Genomic DNA, 11,994 nt, shown 5'->3' with positions numbered 1-11,994 from the left:
ACCGTATTTTTTGCTCTATAAGACTCACTTTTCCCCTCCTAAAAAGTAAGGGGAAATGTGTGTGCCTCTTATGGATTTTATGTTTTTGCTTTTTTCACCCGTCCACTGGCGAGTGGAAGACTGCAATTTCCCCCGGCTTGAGAGGCGCATTTAAGCAGGGAAGGGGGTGGAAGTGGGAGGGTCAAATAGGCCCTCGCCAGCATACCGTATTTTTCGCTCTATAGGACGCACTTTTTTCCCCTCCAAAAATGAAGGGGAAATGTGTGTGCGTCCTATGGGAACGAGAGCGGTCGGTGCGCACCGACCCTTCTTGCTCTGCAGGCTTCAGGAAGCTATCCACAAGCCTTCGGGGCGGGGCGGGAGTTCCTGCCGGGCTCCGAAGGCTTGCGGATAGCAGCAAGCTCCGGGAGCGAAGGCGAGGTTACGTGCAACCTCGCCTCTGCTTCCGGACCCGTTCCCAGCCCCAGCCCCGCGGCTAAAAAGGAAGCCAAGACAGTGAGCGGGATCCACCTGCTCGCTGTCTTGGCTTCTGCCAAAGCCGCGCGCAACAAACTAGGTGACTCTATAGAGCAAAAAATATGGTATTTTCTCTGCTCAAACCGGCAGCCTCCTGTGACTCTCATTTTAACATGGCCTTCAGCAAACGGATTTGTGTTGTTGTTGTTGTTTTTAACGATGTGAACATTTTAGGAAACGAAAGATGAAATAAATCTGCAAAGCAAGGATCTCCAGGAAAAGCCGTCTGGAGTTTCCAACTCCTGCCTACCCGACCCAAACCCTGACACACACAAAAGCCCAGAACTGAAATAGGCGAAACACAGCTTAAAACAAGCTATTTATTAAGGCAAAAATCCAGAGGGGTGTTTGAATGTTTCTCCGACAGCGAGAGATCAATAACGGAGGTTCTTTTTTTATTATTATTATTAAAAAAACTGGCCCAAACTTTGCAGCTGTGCATGGAGATTTATTTATTTTTCACCTTCTCGTTTTTAAAAAAGAACCGATTTGCCTCGAGGTCTTTTGTTCAAAAGCTGCGAGCCGTTGGCACAGATCGTTCCCTCCCCCCCCCCCCCAAATCACGGAATTTTCGGAGCAAAGGGAGGCGGAACGATTCCTTGCTAGGTGGTGCCGCGAGGTATCGGGACCTGAGTTTGGGGTCGGGGGGTCCTGATCCGCAGGGACCTGGGGCTGGTAAGAGGCCATACAGGGATGTCGTAGGCACAGAATTTCCAAATGGGGGAAAAAATAACACAACACACACCGTGTATTCCTCCAATCGGCAAACCCCAATCTCTGCAGAACAGTCTAGAGGTCTGTGGCAGGGCCCCAGTCATAACCGTAGTCCTGGTCCGACTCGGAATCGTAGGTCTGAGCGTGGGTGAACTTCTTCCGCAGGGCACTGTGTTCATATTCCCTGGGGGAGAGGAAAACCAGGTTGCAAAATTAAGCAAAATAAAGTCGGTTCTTAGGACAGCCCATTGGTCAGTACGATCCAGCCCCCCTGTGGCAGTTTATTTTCTGGGGTAAAAGGTAAAGGGACCCCTGACCGTTAGGTCCAGTCATGACCGACTCTGGGGTTGCGGCGCTCATCTCGCTTTACTGGCCGAGGGAGCCGGCGCACAGCTTCCGGGTCATGTGGCCAGCAGGACTAAGCCACTTCTGGCGAACCAGAGCAGCGCACGGAAACACCGTTTACCTTCCCGCCGGAGTGGTACCTATTGATCTACTTGCACTTGGACGTGCTTTCGAACTGCTAGGTTGGCAGGAGCAGGGACTGAGCAACGGGAGCTCACCCCGTCGTTGCGGGGATTCGAACCGCTGACCTTCTGATCGGCAAGCCCTAGGCTGTGTGGTTTAACCCACAGCGCCACCCGCGTCCCTATTTCTTGGGGTAAAATCCAATAAAAAGCCCAGCAACTTCAATCCAATAAACTTTGGTCAGCCCTCGCGACGCATGTTCACTTCATCAAATCTGGTCCTCTTTGAAAATAGTTTGGACACACAGCCTATAGCTTAGGGCCCTGCTCTCTTGGGAACTCCCCCCAAAAAAATGTTAAGGGGGAAAATAACCTGGATGTACATTTCCAAAATATAAGATAAAAAACGAATAAAATAAAACCTACATACAGCAACGGTGTTTTGTGTTGATGTAAGTCAGGGGCCCTGCCTGCTCACCTGATCCCTAAAATATCCCTGGTTTGCTCCTTTCTATATATAGGGTGCCTACATTCTGCATGGACTGGTTGCATGGCCACATGTGCAAATGGCTTGAGATACCTATGAGGTCCATAAATTACCAAATATAGCATATATTCAACACAAAAAACAGTGGCAGTTTGTTGTTGACAAAGGACAGCTGGACATATAAAGGGCCCCATTACCTTCAGTAGCTTAGACCTAAATCCCGCCCTGGTCAGACGGCTGCAGACAACTGACAATGTGGACTAGTAACTTGAGCAATCATTCACAACCGCAGCCAGCGCACAGGATTGTACCAAGGGATCGCTGACCGGCCGACCGCCCTCTTTTAAAACTCGCAGCTTTGCTGCAGCCCCTAACCTGTGTCCTCGACCCCCACACTCTTCATCTCGTGCTCTCGGAAACCAAGAATCAGCCCTCCCACTTGGGTGGACATTTTCCTGGTACCCCAGAATGCAAAAAGCAAGTTTTGGAGATGCTTACCTGTTTCCGTAGTCTTCGCTCCATTGGCCTTGGGGTTGCTGGTCGCCGTCGTGCTGGAGAGGGAAGAAAGAGGAACCAGCAGGTGAGAACCACAGCTCTTAAAATGGGTGGTTTCCCAACAGCTGGGTCTCCGGGTGTCGCTGGGACTACAACTCCCATCATCCCTGCTCGCTAGGGATGATGGGTGTTGTAGTCCGACAACAACCGGGGACCCAAAGTTTGGGGTACTCTCAATTCAAGGAGAATCGCTTCCGATTTGCACCATTGTTTTCAGAACCGGGGTTGGTGTTTTCAATTTGCCGGAAGCTGCTCATCGAGCGGCTGCGGCGACCCGGTCCGATGGGTGATGTACAAATAATAAAATTATCGCTAGTGGTGATGGCTAGGCTCTGACTTTGTGGTCAGAGGCAGTGAGGCTTCTGAAGAACAGCTGCTGGAAACCACAGGAGGAGAGAGTACCGTATTTTTCGCTCTATAGGGCGCACCTAGTTTTTTGGGGGGGGAAATAAAGGGGGTAACCCCCCCCAGCCCCAAAGAGCAAAGAAGCCAAGGCAGCCAGCAGGATCCATCCCGCTGGCTGTCTTGCCTTCCTCTTTAGCCACACACAACCTCTCCAGCCGGGAGAGGCTGCGCGCGGCTTTAGCAGAAGCCAAGACAGCAAGGGGGATGGATCCCGCTCCCTGTCTTGGCTTCCTTTTTAGCCGCGGGGCTGGGGCAGGAGAAGCCTGAGCTTCCCCCAACCCCAGCCCCCAGAACAGGTCCGGAAGCGGGGGCGAGGTTGCACGTAACTTTGCCTTTGCTCCCGGAGCTTACTGCTATCTGCAAGCCTTCCCGTCGCGCTCCGAAGGCTTGTGGATAGCTTCCTGAAGCCTGGAGAGCGAGAGGGGTCGGTGCGCACCGACTCCTCTCGCTCTCCAGGCTTCAGCGAAAGCCTGCATTTGCTCCATAGGACGCACACACATTTCCCCTTCATTTTTGGAGGGGGGAAAGTGTGTCCTATAGAGCGAAAAATACGGTAGTTCTTGCATGCGAATCCTGCTTGCACCTTTCCCAAAAGTCATTTGAGACCAGATGACCAAATGAATCTCCTTTGGCTCGTACCAAAAGCCAGGCTTTTCTTAGGCCCTGATGGAGTCTCCAGTTCCAGAGCCAGTCTACCTCTATTCTTAGCTTCTTGGCCACTGTGAGAACATCTTAGGTTTTCTTAAACACAGATTTTGTGCTTAAGCACAGATTTTAAGATTAAGCTCATCTTAGGTTTTCTTAAGCACAGATTTTGGCTAAAAGTTAGTACAAGCATCCCAATGGTAAGTGCTTTTCAGTGGCAAAACAGAACAGGAGATGTTGTTGTTGTTTATAATAATAATAATAATTTATTATTTGTACCCCGCCCACCTGGCTGAGTTTCCCCAGCCACTCTGGGCGGCTTCCAATCAAGTGTTGAAAACAATACAGCATTACATATTAAAAACTTCCCTGAACAGGGCTGCCTTCAGATGTCTTTTAAAGAGAAGATAGCTGCTTATTCACATTTGAAGGGAAGGCGTTCCACAGGGCGGGCGCCACCACCGAGAAGGCCCTCTGCCTGGTTCCCTGTAACCTCACTTCTCACAATGAGGGAACCGCCAGAAGGCCCTCGGAGCTGGACCTCAGTGTCTGGGCAGAACGATGGGGGTGGAGACGCTCCTTCAGGTATACTGGACCGAGGCCATTTAGGGCTTTCAAGGTCAGCACCAACACTTTGAATTGTGCTCGGAAACGTCCTGGGAGCCAATGTAGGTTTTTCAGGACCGGTGTTATATGGTCTCCACTCCCAGTCCCCAGTCTAGCTGCTGCATTCTGGATTAATAGCAGTTCCTGGGTCACCTTCAAAGGTAGCCCCACGTAGAGCGCATTGCAGTAGTCCAAGCGGAGATAACTAGAGCATGCACCACTCTGGCAAGACAGTCCGCAGGCAGGTAGGGTCTCATCCTGCGTACCAGATGGTTTGAATTTATATACTGCCCTATACCTGGGGGTATAGGTTCACAGAACAAAACCAAGATATAAAACCACAAAATACCGTATTTTTCGCTCTATAGGACGCACCGGAGAATAGGACGCACCTTGTTTTAGAGGGGGGAGAACAAGAGAAAAAAATTCTCCCCCTCTCTGCCCAGCGCCCCTTCAGCAAAGCGGCAGGAGGCGCTGCGCAGAGAGGAGGAGAATTTTCCCCCTCTTGTTTCCCCCCTCTAAAACAAGGTGCCGCTTAAGGTGCGTTCAGTCGCCTTCAGGCGGCTACCTTGGAAGCCTAGAGAGCGAGTGTGGTCGGTGCACACTGACCCCTCTCGCTCTCCAGGCTTCAGGTTCCTTTCGACCTGCTCTTTGGGGCTGGCGGGGAGAAGCCCAACACCAGCCCCAAAGAGTAGATCGGGAAGCAGCGGAAAGGCGCACAGTCAAGAGGCTCCTGCCATACCGCGCGTCACGTCTCCAGCCAGGAGAGGGTCGCGGGGCAATGGCTTCTTCGCTCCATAGGACGCACACACATTTCCCCTTCATTTTTGAAGGGGAAAAAGTGCGTCCTATAGAGCGGAAAAAAACGGTACCTAATAAAAATGAAAAAACAGCAACCCAATACCCCTCCCCATGAAAAACCCCAACGCATTTTAAAAGGGCAGAGGATGTAAATCGGACTTAACTGTCAGGGATCCTTTACCTTTACCTTTTAAAGTTGTTGAGCTTTTTTGGGGGAGATTGCGTGCCTCATTTTGCCGCCACATTTTAAAAGGGTTTGGGATGTTGATCAGGTCAACCAAAGGGCTGGTTGGAAAGGAACATTTTTGCCTGGCGCCTAAAGGTGTGTAATGAAGGTGCCAGGCAAACGTCCCTGAGGAGAGCGTTCCACAGACGGGGAGCCACTGCAGAGAAGGCCCCGCTCTCGTGTTGCCACCCTCCGGACCTCTCGATGAGGAGGCACACGAAGGAGGGCCTCAGAAGATGATCTCAGGGTCTGGGTGGGTTCATATGGAAAGAGGCGGTCTTTGAGGTACTGCGGTCCTGAGCCGTTTAAGGCTTTATGGGTCAAAACCAGCACTTTGAACTGGGCCCGGAAACTAATTGGTAGCCAGTTCAGGCGGACCAGGACTGGGGTAATACGCTCAAACTGTTCTGTTTCTTGCTGCAGTAACACCCCCATCACATGGGCTGCCCAGCAATGCAGCAGAACAGGGATCGGGTTGGAGTAGATGACCCCTAGGAACCCATTTGGGGACTCTTTATCTGCTTAACTAGGGACGCGGGTGGCGCTGTGGGTTAAACCACAGAGCCTAGGGCTTGCCGATCAGAAGGTCGGCGGTTCGAATCCCCGCAATGACGGGGTGAGCTCCCATTGCTCGGTCCCTGCTCCTGCCAACCTAGCAGTTCAAAAGCACGTCAAAGTGCAAGTAGATAAATAGGTACCACTCCGGCGGGAAGGTAAACGGCGTTTCTGTGCGCTGCTCTGGTTCGCCAGAAGCGGCTTAGTCCTGCTGGCCACATACCCGGAAGCTGTACGCCGGCTCCCTCGGCCAATAAAGTGAGATGAGCGCCGCAACCCCAGAGTCGGCCACGACTGGATGTAATGGTCAGGGGTCCCTTTACCCTTACCTGCTTAACTGGGTAAGCCAAAGCAGCTGCTACTCTCTCGCTGAGGTCCTGATCCGTGGTTTGCTCGGTGGGTTCCGAGGAGCGAGCCAGAGCCAGCTCCTGATAGGATTCCTCCAGCTCCTGGTCAGTGTAAGCTTCGCCTTCTGCGTCTGTCTCATCGTAGTCACTGTTGGCTCGGCTGTCGCAGGTCAAGTAGCCCGGGCTGGTGGGAGAGGGCTGGTTCAATAGGTCCAAGCCTTCGTCGGCTGGAACATCCACCTGGGTGGAAAAGGGAGGTGGGTGAGTTTATTTTAACCTAACCTGCATATCACCTACCATATTTTTCGCTCTATAAGACGCACCAGACCACAAGACGCACCTAGTTTTTGGAGGAGGAAAACAAGAAAAAATATATTCTGAATCCCAGAAGCCAGAACAGCAAGAGGGATCGCTGCGCAGTGAAAGCAGCAATCCCTCTTGCTGTTCTGGCTTCTGGGATAGCTGCGCAGTCTGCATTCGCTCCATAAGACGCACACACATTTCCCCTTACTTTTTAGGAGGGGAAAAGTGCGTCTTATAGAGCAGAAAATTACGGTAATGATTAAAAAAACAAACAAACCTCACAGCTGTTTACACAAAATACAAATTTACTCCTTGCACGCAGCGTGTCGCTCTGGAATTCTAATGGCCCGCCCCCAAGTCGGTCTGTTTTTAAAAACCACAGCGCTTAAAAACACAGGTAGCTTCTGAAGTCAGTTGTTAAAACATGGGCAGTTTCGAAAGCGGTGTTAGGGGAACTCGCAGTTTGGGTCAATTAGGCCGGAACGATCACTTACAGTTTCTGGAGAAACTTTATTTACGCAGGAACGGATTCCTCTCGGCCGGAACTATTAAAGGATGAGCAGAGATGAAAGGTTTTGCCTCTCAACACGTTGGGAGAGAACAACTAAACGGATCTGTGACCGTGCGATGGGATTTAGCCTAGGCAGAGAGGCTACGAAACAATTTCTAGACAAAACAGCACCTTTGCAGGGTTCAAGGCAACACACGCATTAGCCAGAAGTCCAGACGAAGGAAAGGTGTTTTGCTTTTCTGCAGTACCACCCGTCTTATCAAATACATTTGCATTTTCAGGCGATTTATAGACAGCTCAGACCGTCAGCCAACGATGCCATTTTGCTGCACCACCTTGCGAAGGAGATAACTTTACACCAATGTGTTTAGTCTTTAGGTTTATCTTCTCAGGCTGTGACAGCCTCCAAGGTCCTCAGAGAGCTTAGCTGCTGCTGTTTCCGAGACCTTCTTGTCTTTGGCGATCCCTAGTAGCCGAGTAAGTTTGTCTTCCCCAAACACGGTTTTAACAGTGAATCCGTAAGTGACTGTGGATGCCAATTCTGGATCTACACATCCTTCCACAGTGGGGACATAGGTTTCCAGGCGGGAGTTGATCCTGGTGAGGGTTTGCCAAGCGTGCCTTCCTCTTGGCACATTTCTCCCTTGCGTCCTGAGTTCGAGTGTCTTCAAAGCCCACGACACCCTTGGTAAAGGCTGTTCTCCAACTGGAGCGCTCACAAGCCAGTGTTTCCCAATTGCTGGTGTTTATACTACTTTTTTTAAAAAATAAATTGCCTCGAGACAGTCTTTAAACCTCTTTTGTTGACCACCAGCATTACGCTTTCCATTTTAAAGTTCGGAATAGAGTAGTTGCTTTGGAAGGTGATAATCAGGCATCCAAACAACATGGCCGGTCCAACGAAGTCAATGTTGAAGAATCTTCGCTTCCACACTGGTGATCTTTGCTTCTTCCAGTACAGTGGCATTAGTTTGCCTGTCTTCCCAAGTGACGTGTAAAATATTTCGGAGACACCGTTGATGGAATCTTTCAAGGAGTTGGAGATGGCGTTTATACGTGGCCCATGTTTCACAAGCATACAGTAAGGTTGGTAGTACAAGAGCTTTGTAAACGAGCATTTTGGTTTCCCTGCGAATGTCCCAGTCCTCAAACACTCTGCACTTCGGTCGGGAGAAAGCTGCACTCGCAGAGTTCAGGCGATGCTGGATTTTGGCATCAATGTTGGCCCTTGTGGAAAGATAACTGCCCAGGTAGGAGAAGTTTCCAAGGCCACGCAGTGGTTGAATAAGCCATCATGCTTCTCGGCAGACAGAGATGGCAATAAGGGATTCAGCATTTGCAGAAGACAAAGAAATGGAGGGTTGCTTCCTGTATGGCCAGCTGATTATGCCTTGACCAAACTGAAACAGGTAACCTCTGGTAGATTTCTCTCGCCCATTGGGTATCAACGTAACCAAACCAGAGCTTGCTTGTCAGCTAGAAGATGAAGTTGAAGAGACACCTTTTAGGTGTGCATGAGTTGCTGGACAGAACGTCAAATCAGCTCGAGTAGGGAACTCAACCTTTCTGCCTAGGATGCCAACAGAATGCCCATTGCCTTTCTGTATTGCTTTTTATTAGGGACGCGGGTGGTGCTGTGGGTTAAACCACAGAGCCTAGGACTTGCCGATCAGAAGGTCGGAGGTTCGAATCCCCGCGACGAGGTGAACTCCCATTGCTCGGTCCCTGCTCCTGCCAACCTAGCAGTTTGAAAGCATGTCAAAGTGCAAGTAGATAAATAGGTACCACTCCGGCGGGAATGTAAACGGCATTTCCGTGCGCTGCTCTGGTTCGCCAGAAGCGGCTTAGTCCTGCTGGCCACATGACCCGGAAGCTGTACGCCGGCTCCCTCAGCCAATTAAGCGAGATGAGCGCTGCAACCCCAGAGTCGGTCACGACTGGACCTAATGGTCAGGGATCCCTTTACCTTTACCTTTTATTGCTTCTTATTGGGTAAAGGCACAGAAGAGCCAAGATTTTTCCAAACTTGACCACTAAGAGCATCTCAAAAACCTTGGCTTCCGACATTCAAAAACACACACACCAAAAAAGCAAGCAATTTTGTCATTTTCTGCGACTGGTTAAGAAGGAAAATTGTCAAGAGTCTTAATGCTCGATTTGTGTCCCAAGACACAAGGTCTTGTGAGGTTGGCAAGGTCTTTGAATTGCTGAGAGAGCTTGTGAAGAACAGAGCTAGCATCTTCATCTTGTCCTAGGAGGCCACTATGTCAGCGTAAATGACCAGGTAGGTCCACCGGAAATCTCGAAGCTTGGGAGCACAAACGAGGATCGCCTTTGCTTTGAGAAAACACTTCCACAAGTCAAGACACTGTTGATTTCTCTTGCTCAGGTCCACAGGTGCTTTTTGCAAAGCTCGCAGACCAGATCAGGGTTGTCTGGCTCTTTAAAAGCTGGTTGGCTCCTGCAGAGATCCTCTTTGAGATAATACAAAAAGGCTGTTTTTTTTAATTTCCTGGCGCTTTTCTGCTTTGCAAGGTCTCGCCAAACCTCTGCGAAGTCTGGCTTTGTATTTGTGAATATAGCATTATGCTGAAATCGCTTGCATCCACCAAAACCTTGACCCTGCTGTGATAGCAGATGAATTTCACGGGGTGTCCGGAACACAGTCTACTCCTGTTGTGTTGGGTGAGTTTCAGCTGGTGAGGCTAGAGGTTGTGGACGCTCGGATCGGTCAGGGCGACCAGTTGCAGTCTAGACCCTTCCTTGCCCCTCTTGGCTGATAAAAACCATCAGGGAGGGAATATCTGGTTGGGCCAGGGAGGTGATCAACGCCTCTTTACGAAAAGGGGTGGTCCCTGCCTGTTTGAAGGAGACAGTTTTCAAACCACTCCTTAAGAAACCTTCCCTGAATTTGAGAAAACCGAAACTACCAGCCACTTGCTAATCTCCCTTTCCTGGAACACATTGGCGACTAATATATACACCATAATTACCAAAATGATCGTTCATTCTTTGTCAATCTTCTGAGAAAAATGCAAAGCCACAGAGACTTGTGAACTACCCAACCAAAGATGAAATTATAATGTCTGGTTTCAATGGGTAGTTTGCAAGTCTCTGTGGCTTTGCGTAAGGTTTTGTATTTTTCTCAGAAGATTGATAAAGAATGCATAATCATTTCGGTACCCGTATTTTTCGCTCTATAAGATGCACCAGACCATAAGACGCACCTAGTTTTTGGAGGAGGAAAACAAGAAAAAAAAAATATTCTGAATCTCAGAAGCCAGAGCAGCAAGAGGGATCGCTGCGCAGCGAAAGCAGTGATCCCTCTTGCTGTTCTGGCTTCTGGGATAGCTGCGCAGCCTGCATTCGCTCCATAAGACACAGACACATTTCCCCTTACTTTTTAGGAGGGAAAAAGTGAGTCTTACAGAGCAAAAAATACGGTAATTATTGTATGTATATTGGTCGCCAACGTGTTGCATGAGTCGGACTACTTCCCTCAGCAACACAGGTTGCATTTTTCTAGAATCTCCCTTTCCTGGGCGAGGTTCTGGAGCAAGTGGTCGCAGGCCAGATCCAGGCGCTTTTGGAAGAAACTGATATTCTGGATCCGCTTCGGTTGGGGTTTTGGCCCAGAAACTGCTTTGGTCGCCCTGTGTGATGAGCTCTGTCGAGAGAGAGACACACAAGGGAAGCATGTCCCTGTTAGTTCTTCCCAACCTCTTGGCGGTTTTCGATACCATCGGCCGTGGTATCCTTCTGGAGCGACTCTCCGAACTAGCGGTGGGTGGTACCGCTTTGCGATGGTTCCGGTCGTACTTAGCTGGTCGTTCCCGGAGGGTGTTACTTGGGGAATAAGTTTGGGAATGATCTTTGCTGGACGCACTTGGCCTTTCCGTTCAGGAATGTTGCTGTACGACTCATTAATAGGCAAGATATTAAATTGTTTTTATATGCAACAACAGGGGCAAGAGTATTGTTAGCCCAGAAATGGAAACAAGAAGAAATTGTGACGAAAGAAGAACGGCAGACGAAATTAATGGACTATGCAGAATTGGACAAAATGACAGGAAGGATTCGAAACCTGCGGGACCAGAGATTTACGGAAGATTGGAAGAAGTATATGAATTATTTGAAGAGCAACTGTGATCAACAAATTACGCTAGAAGTTTTGTAAGGAGAAATATACGAAGTGTTACAAAGTAGGAAAAGAGAGAGATATTGGTTATGAGTTTGAAATGTAACAGGGAAGATAAGAAATGCTCATCCAGCCCACCTCTCCGCGATGCTGGAATCTTTCACCCAACTTGTCGGATGATTGCTCACACCAGAATCAACATACCAGGTAGCTTTAAAGCTTGCACCCCAGACTTCTAATATTCCCTTAGATGTCCCATTTCCCCACAACGAAAATACGTTCTTTGCTCTTTCTTGACAAGGGTCTGTGCTGTGGTCCTCCCCAATAACTCTCTTAATCCTGTGTCGCTCTTCAACCTGTTTGGAAAAGACTCAAATCTGCTTCTGGTTGGGTCTCCAGGGCATTTATCAGTGGAACAAAGGATTGGCGTAAACGACGTAACACGGAAACCGCTGCACGGTTGTCGTCAAAATCATCGCTGACTTTTCTCAGTCGCCGAAGAATTTCTAGGCGAGTTTGCAAGTCTCCATCCTGTTTCAGCCTAATTGAATACAGTTTCCCCAATCCTCTGGTGTGTATTATCAGCGAATCTTCCACCAAAAGACAATGCCTTTTGCTTCCCTGCCCTTTGCTATCCGATTGCGCAAAATCAGCAGCAGGCTGGGAGATTCTCTATCTTGAACATCCACCGTTGAAAAATCTGCTCCTTCGACTTGCA

The 11,994-nt window shown here is 49.4% G+C and overlaps 2 protein-coding genes across 6 annotated transcripts in view; one reads left to right on the top strand and one right to left on the bottom strand.

The window, feature by feature from the left end:
- Nucleotides 1-11,994, top strand: part of GAMT (guanidinoacetate N-methyltransferase) — a 245,576-nt gene that overhangs the window by 20,222 nt on the left and 213,360 nt on the right. The gene's annotated exons all lie outside the window — the stretch shown is intronic.
- Nucleotides 823-11,994, bottom strand: part of TJP3 (tight junction protein 3) — a 65,901-nt gene continuing 54,729 nt past the window's right edge. For all 4 annotated transcript variants that reach the window (XM_079960503.1, XM_079960504.1, XM_079960505.1 and 1 more), the window contains exons 18-20: nt 6,307-6,564; nt 2,683-2,735; nt 823-1,414 (exon numbers count right to left, since the gene is read on the bottom strand). In XM_079960503.1, coding sequence (XP_079816629.1) covers nt 1,306-1,414; nt 2,683-2,735; nt 6,307-6,564 — 420 coding nt within the window. In that variant the 3' untranslated portion in view covers nt 823-1,305. The remainder of the gene's footprint in view (nt 1,415-2,682; nt 2,736-6,306; nt 6,565-11,994) is intronic.

The sequence above is a fragment of the Podarcis cretensis genome (assembly GCF_951804945.1).
Source record: "Podarcis cretensis genome assembly, chromosome: 18".
NCBI lineage: Eukaryota > Metazoa > Chordata > Lepidosauria > Squamata > Lacertidae > Podarcis > Podarcis cretensis.
The sequence above is the reverse complement of the archived record's forward strand: the minus strand, read 5'-3'. Positions and strand labels throughout refer to the sequence as shown.